This window comes from Lissotriton helveticus, chromosome 7, assembly GCF_964261635.1.
Source record: "Lissotriton helveticus chromosome 7, aLisHel1.1, whole genome shotgun sequence".
Lineage (NCBI taxonomy): Eukaryota > Metazoa > Chordata > Amphibia > Caudata > Salamandridae > Lissotriton > Lissotriton helveticus.
The window spans coordinates 293,349,324-293,369,144 of NC_136068.1; the positions used below are offsets into that span (position 1 = coordinate 293,349,324).

At 46.8% G+C, this 19,821-nt stretch overlaps 1 protein-coding gene across 1 annotated transcript in view; it reads left to right on the forward strand.

Annotated features, from left to right (window-relative positions):
* The window catches only part of LOC144766744 (uncharacterized), a 604,477-nt gene extending 587,358 nt beyond the window's left edge, over window positions 1-17,119 (forward strand). The window contains exons 15-16 of the mRNA XM_078650492.1: window positions 8,567-8,634; window positions 16,577-17,119. Coding sequence (XP_078506618.1) covers window positions 8,567-8,634; window positions 16,577-16,612 — 104 coding nt within the window. The 3' untranslated portion in view covers window positions 16,613-17,119. The remainder of the gene's footprint in view (window positions 1-8,566; window positions 8,635-16,576) is intronic.
* Window positions 17,120-19,821: the final 2,702 nt, after the last annotated feature.

Below are 19,821 nucleotides of genomic sequence, written 5' to 3' on the forward strand. Positions count from 1 at the left end.
CCAGGACGTCCACCTCAGGGAAGGAGAGGTTGAGGATTTGCGATTTGTAGAAGTTAACTTTGAAGCCTGCCACTTTCTGGAACTCCGATAACTCCCTCGAGAGGCTTCGCAGAGAGGAGTGGGGATGAGTGAGTGCTAGAATGACATCATCCCGTAGAGTCTAATCTTATGTGAATTAGCCCCAAATTTGATCCCGGTGATGTTCATATTAGACCAAACACGCTGAGCAAAGGGCTCCATATAGAGCGCAAAAAGCAACCGGGAGAGGGGGCACCCCTGTCGCGTCCCCCTCGTAATGGGGAAAAGAGCAGACCTACAGCCATTTACACACACCGCCGCCTTGGGGGCTGCATAGAGGCACTGAATCGATCGTAGGAAATTATCCCCTACCCCGAATGCCTTCAACACCGCGAACAGGTAGTCCCAATCTACACGGTCGAAGGCCCTCTCCGCATCTATGGAGAGCAGAAAAGCCTGCTTTCGCGAGCGATGGACCACATTCATGAGGTGGAGCAACCATTTCGTGTTGTCTCCTCCTTGCCGTGTAGGAATAAATCCCGCTTGATCGGGCTCGATGATCCCGTCCATCAAGGGGCTAAGCCTAGCCGCTAGCACACCCGCAAATAGCTTGGCGTCAATATTAAGCAGCGAGATCGGCCTGTACGATCCGCACTCTTTGGGGTCTTTCCCTGGTTTGAGAATGACCGTAATGGCCGCCTCTGCCATGGACGGAGCTACCACATCCGTGTCAAGAAAAGAATTAAAAAGACGAGTCAGGAGGGAAGCCAGCTCCCTACAGAAAGTTTTATAAAAGATAGCAGAAAAGCCATCTGGCCCCGGTGATTTCGCTACCTTCAGTTTTGCAATGGCCGAGATGACCACTTCAATGCGGATCGCCGAGTCTAAACTCTCGGCCGATTCCCGATGTAGGGGCGTAATTCCGCACGTCAAGATAGTCTGTGACTCCCCTAGAGGCCACTCCCTCTTTCTGATACAGCGTCTGATAAAATTAGCTAAAGGTGTCTACAATGGCAGAATCCGTGGTGTGCTCCATCGCTCGCGAATCCTGAACAGCGTAAATAGTGGTCAATTGAGTGCGCGCCCGAAGCCTGTGTGCAAGCATCTGCCCCGCCTTCTCACCACAAAGGTAGAACTTGTGTCACAGGCGCAATAAGGCATGCAGTGCTCTATCCATGTCAAAGTGTTTTAACATGCGTCGCTTCGTCTCTAACTCCCTCCAAACCCTTGGTGCCCCAGTTCTCTTATGAATCGTCTCCAGGCCACTCACCTACCCCTCCAACTCAGCTCGTTTCTCCTTGTGCAGATGGGAGTATGTTGCTGCAATCGCGATAAATTCACCCCTCCCTACCAGCTTCAGGGCCTCCCAAACCGATGTGAGAGGCGTTTCCCCCACCTTGTTTTCGGCATGGTAATGTACGATGACCATCGGATCTTCGCCACCGCCGAGTTTGAGTGGAGCAGGGAATCACGAAGGCGCCAGCCCGCTGACGGCGGTCTAGCACCACTAGAAGTAAGGACTACTGAAATGAGCGCGTGATCTGATAAGGAACGCGGCATAATATCTGCTGCAGACAAATGGGGCATAAGAGAGGACGTAGCTAAGAAGTGAAACAAGTGTGCATAAGTCTTATGGGCCACTGAGTAGTAGGTGTAGTCACGCTCCTGGGGATGCTGAACGCGCCATACATCATGCAACCCTCCCTCTAACAGCGACTGCCTCTCCCCAGGGACATTGCCCCTGTCTGGTGGGACTACTGCTCCGATCTGTCAGCCTCTGCCTCCATTACAATGTTCAGCTCACCACCCAACAGAATCAGGGCGTCCGGTGATGCCGTACCTGCGAGATCGCTGCCTGCAAGAAGGGCTCCCTGGTTCATGTTTGGAGCATAAATGGACCCAACAGTGAACTGTGTCTCACCCCATTGCACACGCACAGCCAGAAACCTGCCCTTAATGTCCTCCACCGGGAGACGATTTTGCAGTGTGCGTGCACACTAAAAAGAATGGCAACCCCGTTCTTCTTATTAGGCCTCGAAGACCACAGCTGTAGCGGAAAGCACTTGTCTGCCATGCGTCGAGTATCTTTAGAGAGGAGATGGGTCTCCTGTAGCAGGCACACACTACCCTCCGCGCTTTCCAATAGGGATAAAACAGCAGCATGTTTCACTGGGCTATTAAGGCCTCTGACATTGAGGCTCACTACCTTCAACTCCTTACTCAGCATGTCAGCAAGTGGGACAAAACACCTACGTACATTCCCATTCTGAAGCTCTCACGGTACCATATTGCCCCCACTGTCCCCCTGATCCTCGCCCATTTCCCCCAAAAGCTGATGCGGAGGCCCCAAAACAACCCCATAAAGGAAGGAGCCTGTGGTCAAGCCGCTAGGGCTATGTAGGAAGCGTCGCCACCGGGTCGGGCTCCAGCCAGAATCCAGTCCCACCGCTCTCAGGCACAAACCCAGCTCCACCAAGATCGCCAAAGCACAGTGGACAGAGAAGGGCCGGCCTATCTCTCGCTCAAGGGAACAGGTAGTGGGCATCAACCATCAGCCAGTGCCCAACCTCGTGCCTCGAGGTACAAGCTAGTAGCTCCTAGACTCCCATGGCCACAGCTCCTTGGATTCAAAGCAGGGACAAATGGCACATTCCCACCGGGGCCCGTTAGCAGTGAAACCCCAGCCCCACTGTCCTCCAGCCGGCAGCTCAGAAGGGCAAAGGCCAGCCCAGTTAGTTCTCCGCGGCCGCAGCCGTCCCACGAGGCCAGCAGCTAGGGACTTTCAGTTGGATCGCTCCCTCAACCGCTACACTCCAAGAGGGGAAAGTCTCTCTCGCCTACACGTGGGGTGATAAGCGGCCAGCCCCCTTTGGGCCCAGCGTCACTCTGCTAGGCGATTAACGCCGCCGCCGCAGTTGCCAGGTGTGGGGAAGGGCCCTACTTCCAGCTCTAGGCCTCATCCTTACTCCCCGTTTAGTAGGCCTGCCTCAGCCAACAAGACCCCTAGCCAAGGGATCACTGGGCCGCCGTGGTCGATATTCGCAGCTGCGCAGCCCCTATCAATGTCAGGGACTCTGCTCTGCTCCCCGTGCAGGCCTTATGCCATCCGCCGGTCTGCGGACTGAGCCACGGAGTCCAGAGGAGCCCCCCCTCACTCCTCACCTCTGTCGATGGGCCCTCGGGTGCTGGTGGAAAGTAGCAGCCCCGTCTAGCACCAGTCAGCGCGGGAGCACACACCCACCTCGTAGGGGTCTCGGCTGCCGCTTCTGCCGCGGGCACTCAGCGGGGCACCCGGGCCTCTCCGATTGTCACAGCTCCAGTCGGCTCGGCCTCTGCTTTACCGTGCCACTGTGCCTCGCACCCCACACTGGGTCAGGAATGTACGCCCGCCTCCTCTGACGTCTCAGCTCCCTCTCCGCGGGCCACTCCACAGCAGCGGGGCCGACAGCTCCAATCCGCTAAGGTGCCACTCCGGAGACTACGGGCCCCCGCACACTTCCAGCGACGAGGCCCGCCGGGCCCGATGTCTGCCTGGGCCACACCGAACAGCTCCGCCTTGCTTCTGCTCAGGTCCGCGAAATAGGGCCGACAACCACTTCAGGGCAGGTCCGGGGCATAGGGCACCGCTGTCGACAGCACGGATGGGTGCCTAACAGGGCGATATACAAGGTTGTAAATCAGGCGGCGCCGGAAGGACAATGAAGCACGTCCTACTCCGCTGCCATCTTGGCGACGCCCCCACATGCACACTTTAAACCTCTCAAACCCAGCTGTCAAAAGACAGCTAGATTGAGAGCAAGTGCAGGCATCTAGTGATGACAGTCCTCGTGTACTGTCAGGTTTTGTTTAGGTTTGTTTTGTTCCCTTGACTTAGATTGTTTTTGGGTGATTACTGTATTGTGGGAAGCAGTGTATGGTTATGTCTGCAACAGGGATGACAACGCTAATTCAATCCCCGCAATTTTTCAGTGAGGTGGGAGCGCCGATTCTACTGTGGTTAAAATGGAAGAAACCTTTTGATTCATCAAAGTGGCCATCAAGGGTGAAATGTTTTCACCATCTAAAATACAAAGAGTATTGTTACACAATCTGGGGTAGAAGGGAGAAATGTATACGAGTCTAGATGAAATTTCATTGGGGTATGCGGAAGGTTTCTACAGAGATGTGGGTGAGAAAGATCAAACTCAATTTTGGTACCTAGATAAATGTAGTGTTGAAACATCATGAGTTCTTCACCCATGAGCAGGGAAAAGGGAAATGCATTGGCAACTATCTAATGTGTTTGAGATATTTGGCTAGAACGTGTGATTTTGGGGACTGGACTGATTTGCTGATTCACAATCAGTTGGTGCACTGAACGAACACTGTTAAAGCACAGGGGAAGCTGTAGGCTAAAATCCCTAGCTTGAAGGAAGCTATTGCTATAATTGAGGAAATTGAACATACAGCGTGTTGGGTCAAAGAAATGCGGAAGGGAGATCATGATGAAGGGAGTGTTTCCAGAGTCACGGCTTTGAAAAAAAGATAGAGTATGAAAAAGGCAAAGAGTCGATGACAGTAAAAAAATCTAGTGCTATCGGTTTAGTAGTGGATAACATATGACAAATTATGACTTTTTTGCGAAGAATGCTGTGCTTCGCAAGTGTAGAAAGAAAAGGAACGTTGCCAGAGTATGCAAAGGCTTTTCTGAGATGGTTAGTGAGAGTACAGTAGTGTATCAGGTTGAAGAAGTTAGTGAGGCCTTCAGGAATCTAGTTTTCTGCAGTCACGGATCAGGTAATCTCTAAGGATGAGTTCTATGATAGAGATGGTGTGACCATGTTCCAGTGTGAGGTGAGAATTGTCTGAAAACATGTGATGTATAGGTAACGTTACAACTATGGAGGGTGTTTGTATCTGGTAGGAGGTGTATGGAGGTGATGAAATTGACCTAATTGAAATGGATATCAAGACTTTTGGTTACCATGGTGCAACCATTGGTGTTATGGGGTATGATCCCATGTTGATTAATTTAAAGGGAAGGAAGACTTGGAGAAAGGTGTATGTGGTGAAAAGAGGAGATTGCCTGTTTGGGTGGAGGCACCAGAGAGATTTGTGTATCACTCTCAATCCAAATGTACGTGAACAGGTTATGTTGGTGGATTACGGACAGGAGAACCATATATAGTGTTGAAATTTCCAGAAGATTTTGAAGAGAAGTTAGGGAAATTGGAAGGATTTGCACACTGTATTATGCAAAAGAGGAAGAAAGACCAGTTGTACCCAAAGTGAAGAAAGTGCCACATTTAATGTTCAATCTCTTAAAGGAAGAACCTGACAGGTTTTTAAAGTTGGGTGTGACTGAGGAGATTACATCCGGTAGTTGTGGCACCCAAGGATAATGGTAAAAGTTTGAGAATGTGCATCGATTTCCGGTACTTAAGCAAAAACATCTGGGCAGAAAGGCAACTTTTGCCAATTATTGGGCAAAGGTTGTCTTTTTTCAAGGGGGCACATTTGTTTAGCATGTTGGACCTTTCGGCCCCTTATCACCAGGTGCCATTGAGTGAGAAGCCCAATCATCTGAGGTCATTTTTTATGACTCTGGGAGCCTACCAGTTCGGCTGTATTCCGTTAGGGCTGGCATCGGCGGTGGCATGCTTCCAGAGGGTGGCATTGAACAGATAAATATGTTTCAGGATGACATCTTGGTGTATGGTAAATATGAGGAAGACTATGATAAGGTAGGTTGTGTGAGTGTGGTTTAACGGTGAAGAAGGAGTAGTGTAGATTCAAGGTTACTTCAGTATCTTACTTGAGACGTGAGGGGAAGATTTACAAGAAACTAATGCAGCATTGTGCCACAAGTAATTTTGCTGTGCCACACTGCGTTAGTTTCGAAGCACAGGGATGCAACATATTTACAACAACATGTTGCATCTCTGTGCTTTCCCCTGTGCTGGCGCACAAACTGCTTCCATGCACTGGTGCAGGCACCCCTGCACCATGGTGCAAGGATGCCTGGTCCTGGTGGAGATTGTTTCTGCGCAGGAAGGGGCACCTTGCTCCTCATGGGAATAGTCCAGCCCGATCTGCCAAGCCAGGTACTCCCTGGACCAGAAACAAGCATCCTGGGACCGGTTTCGGGGCATCACCCCTCATCAGCCAAGCAAGCCTGAATCCAGTACCACAGGGAGCGCAGGATCCACATTTGGGCATACCCGGTGCACTGCTGTGAGGGAGTAAAATGAGAATGATAGGGTTATAGAGGATGTAATGGTGTTAGGTTGGTAAGAATGTAGAAGGGCTTGTTTGCCCAGGAGTAGTTAAAGAAGGATGAGAAATGAGGGAGTTTGCAACGGTATAAGAATGAAAGCATGTGGCAAATAGGATATATCACTCAATCTATCATTGTTTAAGCACAACTACACACCCATGAGGGTCTCAAGGTGCTGGGGGTGCTGTTGTGCAGTCAACGAGCCAAGTCTTGAGGTCCTTCTTGAATTGGGGCAGCAACAGGAAAAGCCTGAGGTGGAGAGGAAGCGCGTACAGGTTTTGGCGGCTAGGTTGGAGAAAGGTCTTCCTCCGGTTCTGATCTTGCAGATCCGAGGAGCGGTGGCAAAGACCAGTTTGGCGGAGTGGAGTTGTCTGGATGGTACGTGGAATGAGATGCAGTGGTCCGGGTATGCTGGTCCATCATAGTGTAGGGCCTTGTAGGCATGTGTAAGGAGCTTGAGGGTGATTCGTTTGTTAACTGGACCCAGTGGAATTCTCACAAGTGTTTTGAGATGTGGCAGCAGCGAGGGATCTTGAGGTCCAGTCTGGCAGTGGCGTTCTGAACGTTCTGAAGTTTCCTGAAGCTAAATGAGTAAAAACTTATTTCCAAGCTGTGGGAGGATTTTGAATCAAGAGAGCGACAGGAGTAATGAAGAATAAAATGATAGGAGATAGGAATAATGTGTGGCAGGTCACATACAGAATAAGGGGAAACAGAGGAGAGAGTCAGTGTCTTTGGGGATCTTTGAGTCAGGGCTGTGGCACTGACCAAGTGGGATTTGAGAAGGTGAAGTCATGTTAATTTACACTCAGAAATAGTGAATAGCAAAACAGTGAAGAGTTACACCTAGGGGTAATTGTAAATATACATGTAATTAAACATACTGTGTGAGTAGGCCGCAACGAGTCCATTCTGCCTCTTATCTGCGCCTAATGAATATTTCATTCATTTCTCCCCAGGATCTACTCTTCAAACACATTGGGGCTGATTCACAATGGTTAACTTACACATTTGTTAATTGTAAGTTTACGGCTGCGGAGAGTACGAAGTCAGGGCTGAGAACTCAGCACATAAAAAGATAGGGCAGGCCTAGCATTTTATGTGCTGAGTTCTCTGCCCCGACTGTGTACTTTCCACAGTCGTAACCTTTAAATTAACATGTAGTTTGTGAACAGCAAACATACACAAAAGTATATGTTTATCTTTGTTAATCTGGCCCATTGTATTCCCTCCGGTTAGGGCATGGGTTTAAGGGCTGCTGACTCCATTCTATTCAAAATCTACAGAGACATTCTGAACGTAAATTACTTCCAGGAAACATTAGCATATATTCAAGGCCACTGAAATTATGAGATTCTGCAGCTTTTTTCGCATAATTATGGATTTGCCGCATTTGCCACATACTTCATCAACTGCTTCATTAAAAAAAAACACACACATTTTGTTTCTAGCTCAAATGGATGTAAAGCGACTAAAATGTGTGTTACATGTTAGTGTACAGTCGAAGGCCCTTCACAAAGGTTAACTGGTTATTTTTCAGTAGGTTATTTCTATATTTGGTTGTTAAACTGGTACTAACGAGCTGAAATCTTTGCCCAGACAGTATTACCCTGTGTAAAAATAACAAAGTAATTAAGTAATACTGTTAAAAAATGTGCCAAAATATGCTGCATAAATTGTTGCATAATTTACTCAACCCTGCCACATAGTTTGGTGCTCCCCAGCCACAAAATTCCAGTGGTCCTGCCTATATCTCTCTCCAGATACCATCCACACATATTGAACAATTCCTCTTGGATTTCCAGAATAACACCATCTCCTCAGTCTCATTTCTTCCTTGGTTAATATCCAAAAAAGTGAAACACAACCTTCCCCTATTCTTCTGCTTCTGACATACCTTTGTGACTGGAAAAAAAAGATATTAAACCTCTGCTATCTATCTTTTGAACCTGACATCCGTGTTATAAGATATGTATGCAAATACGGCACAATTGCCTTTGAACTATAGGAAACACCTGTTTCATCAAGTGATTGTTTTTTTTTATATTTGTCAAAAAACTAAAATTACAATAATAACTAGTTTTACTGACCCGAATTTTCTCGTACCACTACACCATAAAGAACAGGAATGAATGTACTCTAGCTCATTGGAGCTTAGTTAAGCAAACGTCCGAAAAATGATGGGGTGAGTTGACTTTGTTGTGGGTCGACATGTGACAATGGATTATGTCTGATTATGAAAATATTTGATTACATTCTTCCATTGCTAAAATGTTTTCTCTTGTATTGCAGCATGTGCTGCGTGTTCTCCTGCAGCCAGTCTCCCACCAACCTGTAGCACCGAATGCAGGCTCATGGAGGTAAATAATAATGGCCACCTGCATTGTTTTTTTGGAAGATATGTTGCCATCATTATATTTGCTGTGATTTATATATTTACAAAGTGCTGGCTCAACCAGGCAATGTAAAAGATTAGCAGCTTCGCACTGGCATCATCTGTCCTATCAGGCCGGTCAGACGTTTCTGCAGCCAGGGCCTTGTCAAATTAACTTCTGGGCTCTGCCCATAATCTTCCAAACTATATGCATGTATGAGAATTTAGTGGAGCGCCGGCATCTGGTTCCATCTAAAGGTATGTCTGTATTTAGCTTCTTCATTATTAATAAATAGGGAGGCTTGTTTAAAAATGTATGCATTCATTATGCACCTAAACGCTGGGACTACCAAGGCTGTGATTAAAGAGCCCATACAATTTATGCTAGTAATGTATTAGAAAACTCTAACATAGTCAAATAAAGGTCGTGTTGGTTTATTTAATGGTACATGTTGATACTTCTGTGTGCATCATTTACCGGGTGCAGTATTCCCTCTGCTTTCTGAGTTCTGTACATTAGAATGGGAGACACAAATTGTAATAGGGGATGTTTTTCCCTTTGTTGAATTGCAGACCTCAGTTTTGTTATTTTCCCCTCAATAAGGGCGCCTGGTTTTACCTGAATACATGTGTACGTGGAAAATTGAAGTATTTTCACACAAATTGCAATCTCCAGTGGGGGTCAAACTGCTGTTTGTGCCCATGGCTCTATGGAAATCTCCTGGACTTTAGACTGTATCCTAGAGAACTGAGAAAGTGAACAATGCAGGCATAGGTTTTATGGGCAGAGGAGTAATATGTTTAATCCTGGATGTTTGGATGTGCTACCCTCCACATGTCGCCTAGTTCCAACTGCTGAAGCCAGTCCAATCCCTCCTTAGACATAGCTCCTGCTTCACTGAAGTGCTGTCCAGATCAGACTCACTCATTGTTTATTACTAGGTTAAGGTCCCCTCCTGTAAGGACTGTTCGGTCAGGGAACTCTATGGTGTCTAGTTGTTATAAGAATCGCTTCTGATTTTCGTTTTGTGCATAGATGGGTGCTATTTTCAGTGGGAGCCCCCCAACTTGGAGGCGCAGGGCCAGTATCTCTGCCACCTTGGTCTAAATCACCCTTCGGAAGTAGCCCCAGACCTGGAAGGCTAACCCCCCCTTCTTGTCTGGGATGGCCCATGAAGAATTACTGATGAGGGTAATGTTGTGATCTCATTCTTTGCAAGTCTTGGCCCACCAAGTGAGTTTCTAGAATGTGGCAAATCTCCCCCCTCTAGCCTGCTCCATTATACAGAGCAGTGCCTTCCTGTTGTTTGAGCTATTGAGGCCTCGTACATTGAGGCTGATAATTTCATGTGTGTGATGGGGTGCCTGTGACCATATATGCCCGGTTGGTGAAGCAAAGGAGATCTTGGGCAGGCCTGTAAGGCTGTGGGAGCATATAGTGTGTTGGTGACATCATTTTAGGGGGCACAAGTGGCTTGATAGCTAGGGTGAGTGTAGTCCCTTCTCTCCCATTAAGAAACATATGAACATGGAGAAGACATGTAAGTCCAATAAACATTGGTAGCAAGATAAAGTGTCCAGAGTATGGTCCTGGTAGTGAGAGCAAGTCCGTCTACATCAAGCATACTGTCCATGAGTCCTCTGCACTCCATATCTCCCAACGGTGCCATGGTGAACAGAGGGACTTCAGAATAAGAACAGGATGCCCCTCCACATGGTCAGGCCGAGATCTGAGTCAGTCTGCTTCTGTGTGGTCCCAGTCTCCCGCTAGGTTATCGATGACGCTTGACGCACTATGGCAATGGTTGGTTGTGTCCCTTAAAGAGCACATGGTGAGCAACCCTCGCAGAGAGTATGTTTTCTTTGAGCTAGAAGTCGAGGACACAGGCTACAATGCCCTGGGGATGAGGCACTCTCTCCCTACTTGCATGGCCACCCAGTGCATGTGGTCGAGTTGTAACGGTACCTGCTCGTTCTCGCCTAGAATTGGGCGAAAGAGCCATTGCACTTATTCAGTTATGTCTGAACCTTATGTCCCTCGGGGTGCTCCCCTTATGAAGATGTTATTTCTACTGGAGCAATTTTCCAAATCTTTTAGTGGGCCTGTAGGATAGCTTCTTGTTATTGGAGGCGGAGGACCTTCTGTTGCAGATGTTTGAGTTCACCGGCCTGGACCATGGCGTTGTCCTCTAGAGTGGAAACCCTGTTCGCCATCACCTCTAGTTCTTGACGCACCTCTCTGATTTTGCGGGATAGATCTTGTTTAACCGTCTAGGGGCTTCCACAGGGAGGAGAAAAGAGCATGTAAGGGACATTTCATCTTCATTGTTGAGAGTGACAGTAGGGCCCCGCTGGGTTTGTTGACTATCCTCCGCTGGTGTGCCTGTAGTGCAGGTTAACATGCCATTAAGATTGTGCTCGTTCTTGCCCTGCGCTGTCATCATCACCCAATCCCCACTTTCTCATTGGTTACCTTATAATCTAATGGCTAGGCAGGAGAAGCTTGGGCACTGTTTGTGACCACCCTGGGGCTTTATCTGGTGCTGGGATGGCTCGGAGGCGTTCAAGGTGTGTCTGAGGTACGCAGTGGAGTGTTGTGCCTCCTAGTGCAAGTATCCAAGATGGCACTTTCCAGGACATTGCAATGGATGCAGGCCTCTACGCTGACCTTGGCGACTCACCGGGACAGTATGGATGAAGGCAATATCTGCCAAGCATTGCGTTGGTGTCCTTGACCGTCAGCTGTGTGTAACCTCCAGGGCAGGGGAATGCTACTCCTGTGGTTATGTGGAGGTCAACCTCCTGCTATGTAAGGATGATTTGGGTTGGGCGGGGGCTGTTCGCGGTGGGGTGGCAACATCATCCCTAGTACTGGTGCAGTGCAGAAGTTCTGCCTTACATCAGCAACAAAGGGCTCACTGAGACCATTCTCTTAATCTGCAGCACTCTGATCCCACCATAGGGACGTAGCCATCACCTTGGAGCTGTCAGCGTTCCGCTGGCTTCCCTGCCTTCTCTGGTGTGTACTCCGGTGGGCTTTTGGGGCCTGAGCTGTGCTAGTTCCTCAGCCTGAAAGGTCAGGTGAGGGTCCTCCATGGAGATGTACTGCTGTGGAGCCCCATAACCGCTGTGGTTCAATTCTGTTTATAGAGTATCGATGTAGGAAACTTTGTACGATGCTACCACCTTGGCCACAAACCCATTTTAAACCTTTTTATATTGAAAAAATGACCATTCCAGCGAACAGGGAGGGAAGAGGTCTTTGAGGAATCTGCGGTTAGATAGATTATCATCCAGAAGGAGTGTTGCCGAAAGTAGGTAACTTGTTCTTCTGATGGATACTCCTAACTCCATATTCCTCACCTTGTGAATAGATATCAAAACTGTACTACCCAGAGTGGTGAGTCTGTGGAATGCCTCAAATGAAGTCTCCAGGATCAAACAAGAGAACTATCCTTCCTGTTGAGCCTGACTGTGAAGTCAGTAGTGTTTTGTGAACATGTGCACTCTTTCCACGTAGCAGTGTGGCAGATACCCAGGAAAGGCACTCCACATGCCAACGCAGTGGCAGCAACCTTAGCTCAGCTCTGGTGGAATGAGCCCTGTGGGTGGCTTGAGCAATGTGGCCTTCTGGAGTCTGCTTCATAGTCAGTGCATAGCAGATCTTAATACAGAGAACTATCCATCAGGAAATGGCCTGTTTTGGCATCCTTTTGCCCTTCTTTGCACCAGAGAAACTCACAAAGAGATGACTGTCCAGCCGATGTTCCTTGGTACGATCTATGTAAAACCTCAGCACTCTCTTCAAGCCTAAGCAATGGCATCTCTCTTTCGAGGGATGAGACAAGGCAAAAAAAGAGTGACAGCTTATCCATTGTGAAACGGCATCACCACCTTCTGTAATAATGCTGCTCACTTTCGTAACACCGGTGTGACTGGAAAAAAGCTGGTATAAGGATGATGTTTTGGGATGGGCTGAAGCTCACTCACACTGTATGCCTGTTAATACTATGAGAAAGACTATTTTCTAGGGGAGAAGGTAAAAAGGATAACAATGAATCAGCTAAAAATTAGTACACACGAAGGATCAAATTCAAGTGCCACTGTGGCCTCACAAAGTGCTTTGGCAGAAAAATATGCTGCAAACATTTTTGAGAATGCATTACAATAGGAGACTTGAACAAGGACGGCTGCATAAGTACTCATGGAAAAAGACAAAAGGGCAGAGAACACATTTAACAGTGCTCACACCAAGACCTTGCTGGGCCAAAGACAGAACAAAAAGTGATGCATCCAACAGTTTGGCCTTGAATGGGTCCAATACGCGGGTGCCGCACCAAGCATGAACTTATCTCAGCATAAACAGATTTTGTGGATGGATGCCAGGCTGTCAGGATAACATCAACAACTTTGAGAGGAAGGCTGAAAGAGAACAACTGCCACTGCTCAATCTTCATGCATGTGGGTGCAGATTGTACAGGCCAAGACTATTGCTGATGCTGCAACAGAAGATCTTCCTAAAGCAGCAGCCTGTTCAGAGGACAGATGCTCAGGTCCAGAAGTTCTGCGTACCACATTCCTCTGGCCCAATATAGTGCCACTAGGATGACTTGTACCAAGTAATTACTAATCTTTTTCAAAACTTTGAGCAGCAGAGAAAATGGTTGGAATGTGTACAGGAGTTCCATGCTCCACTGCATTAGGAAGGTGTCTCAGAGAGAGAGCCTTCTTGGGAACTCCAGCTCGTGAAAGTATTGACACTGTGGGTCCTCAGTGGTGGAGAAAAGCCAGGCTTCTCCACATTGCTGGAAGATTTTCTGCACCACTTCTTGGTGTAACTAACAGTTGCAATCAGCAAGGCATTAGCAATGGTGTCTGAGCTTATCCGCCCTGGTGTTTAAAGATCCCACCAGGTGGTGTGCCATAGGAGAAGTTTTCTGATGGTTCAACCAGTTCCAGAGGCCCAGAGCATCCTAGAACAGGATCCAAGACCCCACCCGCTCTGCTTGTTTCGGTATCACTTGGCGATCGTGTTGTCCCTGAGAACCTGAACCAGCCCGCCTAGTCAGCATAAGGTGTCCAATGCTATGCGAATCACCCGCAACTCCAACAGATTTATGTGGAGGCGGGACCATACACCATAGTGCTCTTATCTCCACCTCTCCTGAACTGCTGATAAGATCTTGCCAACAATGTCCCAAAGAGCATAGGTCTAGCATCCAAGAAGACAGCTGGCATTGACCAATCTCAAGGAAAGGCTGTCCAAGGAGAACATTCTCTTGACAAACGTTTCCATAAGTTTGGAGACGCTGTCAGGAGGCATCAGTGGAAAGGCATTCAGGTTGATTCTGCTTGTAGATTGTTGTACCTCAGAATTCTGAGGGATTTGATGCCGATTTAAAAAGTCATGTCATCTGGAGCCTTTCTTTGGCAAAGGGTGACCTGTCAATTTATTGGAGGGTCAGGACATAGTTTTGCAGTAGTGCTCAATAGCATATCTGTGAGAGCCTCGTTGAAAGGCAGAAAAGGTTTGGTCAATGCCTGATCAAGCAGAAGGACTTCTGTGAGTAGATTATACCACTATATTAGGGAAGTGGGAGTCAAGGAGTTCTTTAACCTGGTGAATCACAGTGGCAAAATAAGCACTTTCTTCTATGGCTGATCCTAGAGGGTAGACCAAGCCAGTATCAGATGAGATATCAAAGCCATTGGAAACCTTTACATTCATGTACCAATTGTTTTCATCATAAAGGTGGGCAAACTCTTACTCTGCACCTCCTTACAGCTGGCTATGGTCGGAGTCTGAGCCTAAACGTTTGCTTATTGTCTCTGCAGGAACTCATGGTAGAAGAATAGTGCCTGAATCTCAGGGTTGAGTATTGGCTGAGCCATATTGGAATTAGGCTTGGCTTAGGTTGTGGTCTAGAAGATCTGGTGTGGAGTCGGAGGCCGCAATTGGTGGCATTGGTGCAGGCATTAACTTCCACAAGGCTAGTGCAGAGTGTGGCACCAAACCTGAAATCGGCAGCAATGCTGATGCAGAACCCAATTAGGATTCTAGGGGCGCAGATGGCAATGAGAGTGAAACTGGTGGTGGTAACCAAACTGGAGGCCCCTGTGGATTCTTGGAGCCCGAAGGCACTCTAGAGGGAACAAGAAATGTCACAACAATGCACATCATGGCTGCTTGAAAGGCTTCAACCTGCTTAGTTGTCTTCATCAGCCCCAGAAATCGGGGTGCATTAGGACCAAAGATGGCATTGGCTCCTCTGTGGGGACGGGAGTGAGACCTATAGGCACGATGATGACCATGCGCTGCCTCCAGAGAATGAGAGTGATGTGAAGGGACTGAGCACTGCTTCGTCTTCTTGCGTTTTCTATTTTGTTTATCTTTTTAGATTTACCCGAAGTCTTCAAATGTGAAGATGACTTTGGGAGAAAGAGAGGGTGTGCACTCTCGACTTTGACATGGAGCAAGTCCTGAATGGAGTCTGGAGGTGCTTTCCCACCTAAAAGTCACCTCATATTCACGAAAGGCATTCTAATACATCTAGACGTAGTTGTCGCGGACCTCAAAGTCATGCGCTGAACCCAGACACCAGAAACACACCTCTTGGGTATGGGTCACTGACATTTATTTGTGACAGTCTTTACAAGGTTTAAACTCTGTGGTCTTAGGTGGGACACGTTCCCTTGCACACTGGAAAATGTTTGAAGAAAAAATATCAGTCACAAAGTGAAGAAGAAAAGGAGGCGCGGGGCTCCGGATCAAAGTCTGAAGGTGACGAAAGATAGGAACTGAGGTCAGCACTCCTGTAGTCTAAGCAGTTTATCATTTGCCCTAATGCAAGGAAGGAAATTGCCCCCTGCCTGCTGTTTGAATTAGAAAATACAGCAATAGGGAGTTTTCGGTGTGCCCCTCAAGTAGGGTGACCAGGCCCGAATGTTCACCAGCTGGCCCGGCAGATTTCAGGAAATTTCGCTAATGTCCCGGTTTTTAGAGAGGGTCGATTTAAAGTGGCAGGAGGTGCTTTTTTATGTTTTACGAAGATGGGGTAGTTAGCAGTTGTTTCAGGAAAGCGATTTAATTAACAGGCAAGCTTCATTGTATGTATGTTCTAACTGCCTGTTCTATAATTCTCTGCTGAGGAGCGCTGTCATTCTGTGTGCTCACTTGAAGTAAAACTGTAGTCCTTCTTCTATTTTCGTGAGATGTCCCAGTTTTTGGATTTAAAATTCGGGTCACCCTACCCTCAAGCCTCTGAGCCCCAGTATCACTGCACCAATGGAAGCTACGTCCCTGCAACATGAATGGGTGGCACTTATATGCGGCTCCATTTGTCCCTTCCACAGTGGAACAAAGCTGGCACAAAGCTACATGGCGGTACATACTGGTGTGCTAGAGCACTGTTTTTTGAGTTTCCAGATCCAGTGTGACATAGATACTCTCAAGGTGATGAATCTGCGGTTTAAATTATCCATCCAAAAATATGTTTTCTCGGTACATTTTGGTTTATTAGCCGTTACCCTAATTTGAGTAGGTTTGTTTGCGTTTTCTCTGTTGGTTTAGATACTTTATCAAGAAAGGGTTTATTCTGTAAGACGTCAACACATCCACCTATTCTAATGCGCTTCCATAATAGATTTTTTTATTTGAAATACAATTTTCAATAGCAGGGTTGCAATGCAAAAAGGATCTTAGACTACTCTAAGTCAAATAAATGGGCATTTATAATAACATAATTTAAAATAGTCCACAAAAAGTACATGTGCACAACGTTTTAGAGAAACAGAGCAGATAACAGAGGACGTTATTAAAAAGTATGCCAAAAGAGAGAACACGTATTTTCAAATGCTGGCTTGTAAATATTTTTTTTTGAGGGGCACTGGGAAAATGTGACTAAAATATGTCTACTTTTTCTCCACAGGGATATGCAATCATTGAGCATAAAAGATTCTCTTAAGATAAAGCAAACTGTGGATCTTGCACAGCAACGGGAAGCCTGCTACTAACTCTTATTGATTCACGGGACAACATAGAACAGCCCCCCCCCCCCCCCCAGCAAAATGAGGCATTGAAACTATACTATTGTGATTACTGTAGCTTTGAAGAGCAATAAATTGTATTGTGTGAAGTGGCGCTTTGAATCACTTTAATATCATATTAAGCTAAAGCAGAAGGGTGGATCGAGCAGAGCAAAGAGAATCCGACTACTAATGTCTGGTTAAGATTTTGATTCAAGATACAGCAAAGAACAGCCTCCCAAGAAAACGTAAGCCGGCCATCATCTACCTACCTTGACATATGCATGGGGAAAAATAGTAGTGCTAATATGCGTTCAGCTACATTCTGCATTGAAAATGTATTATGTTCACTGTGGCTGTGATGAGCTCTTGGTTCACTCGTGCGAAGTGACGCTTAAAAAGCTTTTATATCTCTTCCAATAAATGATTATTCTTTTCTCACCACATACAGTGTTGTAGTCTTTCTTTATTTCATCAGGGAGGTGGCCACACAGGTTTCTCTTCAGAATTGTGCTAATTAGGAAACAAAAATTCGACAGGCATGGGATATATGTATTAAGAATCCCAGGAGTTGATCAGAGATGCTGTATAGAAACTGTAGATGGACATTCCTCAGCCCAAATAGGTACTTATTGGGCCTAGATGGCCACTTGAATAGCTCCCTGATCCGAAATCATCATGTTCCTCATCAGCTCTGAGATCTGCATGTAGAAAATGGACAAACCTGTATTTTCATTACAGAGAACCGCAATGCTACAAATCTGACCATTAAATGTGACCAATGTGGAATGCCATGCTATTCCATATGTTAAATGTGTATAGTGCGCATTCTGCAATAAATACAGATAAGTAGTGCTGTAGTAATCTGGGTACCTTCACATTCTGGTCCATAGGATTCCTTCACAGTTTGGAGTCTGAATTCTGATTGTTTGAGTTGGATCATCAGTAGTGTGGACGTTGTTGTGAGGCTTCTTTGTGTGCATGTTTTGGTCATATGGGTGCTATTGATGTTTGGTGTGTGTGTATGTTAGTGTCTTTAACAACTGGACCAAGAACCATGAAAGAGAACCTGCTGACATAGCAAATAAGTGGAAATATCTCGCTGTAGTTCACGAAAAGCTCATAATCTCCTCAGAGCCATGTGATTCAGACACATAGGGGCCCATTAGGATGTCGGGCGGATTGCCTCCGCCAAGGTGGCGGTGGGCACCGCCACACTGGCGGTGGCAATCCGCCCGACATCCATGCCTGCATTTCCCCCCGCCAGATTAGGATGGCGGTGGGGACAGTGGCGGACGGAAAGACCGTCCGCCGCTTATCCGCCGCAGTCGCCTTGCGACCGAGGCGGTAATAGAATAATATGGTGGCGGTGTCCTATGGACACCGCGAGCCATATTACAATGTCCACATTAAGGGGCCTTTCCGCGGCGGCAATGCCGCCACGGAAAGGCAGGCGGTGTTTGCTGCGGGGGTCCCCTGCGAGGCCCCCATGTGACGCCCGCTTAGGGGGAGGACAGGGGGGTACCTATGGTAACCCCCACATTTGCATATGCAAAGTGACAGGCACCGCGCTGTGCCTTCCGCTTTGCATATGCAAATGCGTTCTCTTACCTTTTGCATTGTGGCGGGCGGTGCAGAGAGCACCGCCCACCACAATGCAAAATATTTAGGATGTGCCCGCCACTGTGGCGGGCACATCCTAATTCCCCCTACGGAACCCCGCCCTTATGGCGGGCGGTCCCGTTCTCCGTTAGGGTGGCAGGCGGACAAAGTCCGCCCGCCATCCTAATATGCTTCATAGTTTCAACAGGACCTTCAATAATTATGCAATAATCTTAGTTGGTAACATGGTCTTCAATATTTAATATAAAAATTGTCAAGTGAGCACCAACAAAGTATGTACAATGTTTCTACCAATACAATGACACTTTCTCTCTGGGAAGCTTCATGAAATATTGTCCTCTTTCTCCGGCTAGGGACAGGTATCTTCCAATGTCCCAGGACCGAGCTGATTCCCGACTTGTGAACGCATGAGATATATATTCGATATAGGCAGAAGGGTTACACTTACTCTGTCACAACGGTGACGGATATCCTATCCTCTGAAATATAAATCCCATTATAACCTATGGGATTCATATTTCAACAGACAAGATATCTGTCATCATTGTGACGGAGTAACCCATCCTCCGAAATCTAAACCAGGGCCGTAATCAACTCTAGCTTTATTATTATTGCCAATCATTGCATGAATTGACATATTCCTCTTACTAAACACTAGTACTTAGACATGTCCTCTGTTTGCGGCCTTATCTGTCCATTGCTTGCAAATGAGTAGGCTTTTTCAACCTTGAGTTGCAGCCTGGTGTTGTAGTAAAAGATGCAGGTAGCTATTGAGAAGATGCTGATGCTTTCTGGTGTAATTTGTTTTCTTGTGTGAGAGCCATGCACTTATGAACTCAGTCTGTCAGATTTTACTGCAGGGTCATTTGTTAATAGTTCCAGGTATGGGTCCTTCCACAGACATTGAAGGTAATGGCGTCTAGTGTGTGCCTCCACATACACCCAATCTTCTAGGTGCTAGATATGTCATTAGTTGCTGGTGGATCAGGAAGGGCCTGCAGCATCTGGCAATACAAAAAGAGCAATATCTATGGTAATTGAATTCAATATTGTATCAGCAAATACCGGCTCCTTTCTAATGCGCCCAATACATGTGGGTGATAGGTACAGTAGAATTTTCACATCACCCCAATCTATTGCAGATACTTAGATATTTAAAAGAAAACTGCAAGGATGCTCTCCTAGCTGAGGAGCCTTGGAAACCCAAAGCGATCAATTAGCTCTTTCGAAAGGTATTTAGCAACAGTCAAAACAGAACGTGAGTTCCTTGTGTATGCCTCTGTTTATGTGGTAACAACCATAAGCACACATTTTGGATTGTTGGTAAGATTTAAAAAAAATAATTTGCAACCTTTCAAAAGATCCTTTGATAGAGTCTTACAGCTTTTGAGGGCCAATGTAGTAAACATGCCACTGATAGAAGCAGAGCCATTGGTAAACACAGTTGTGCGTTTCATCCCTCTCCTCTGTTTGCAGATATCATCCTTGAACAACGACTGTCATTGACATTTTGTAACGTGTTGCT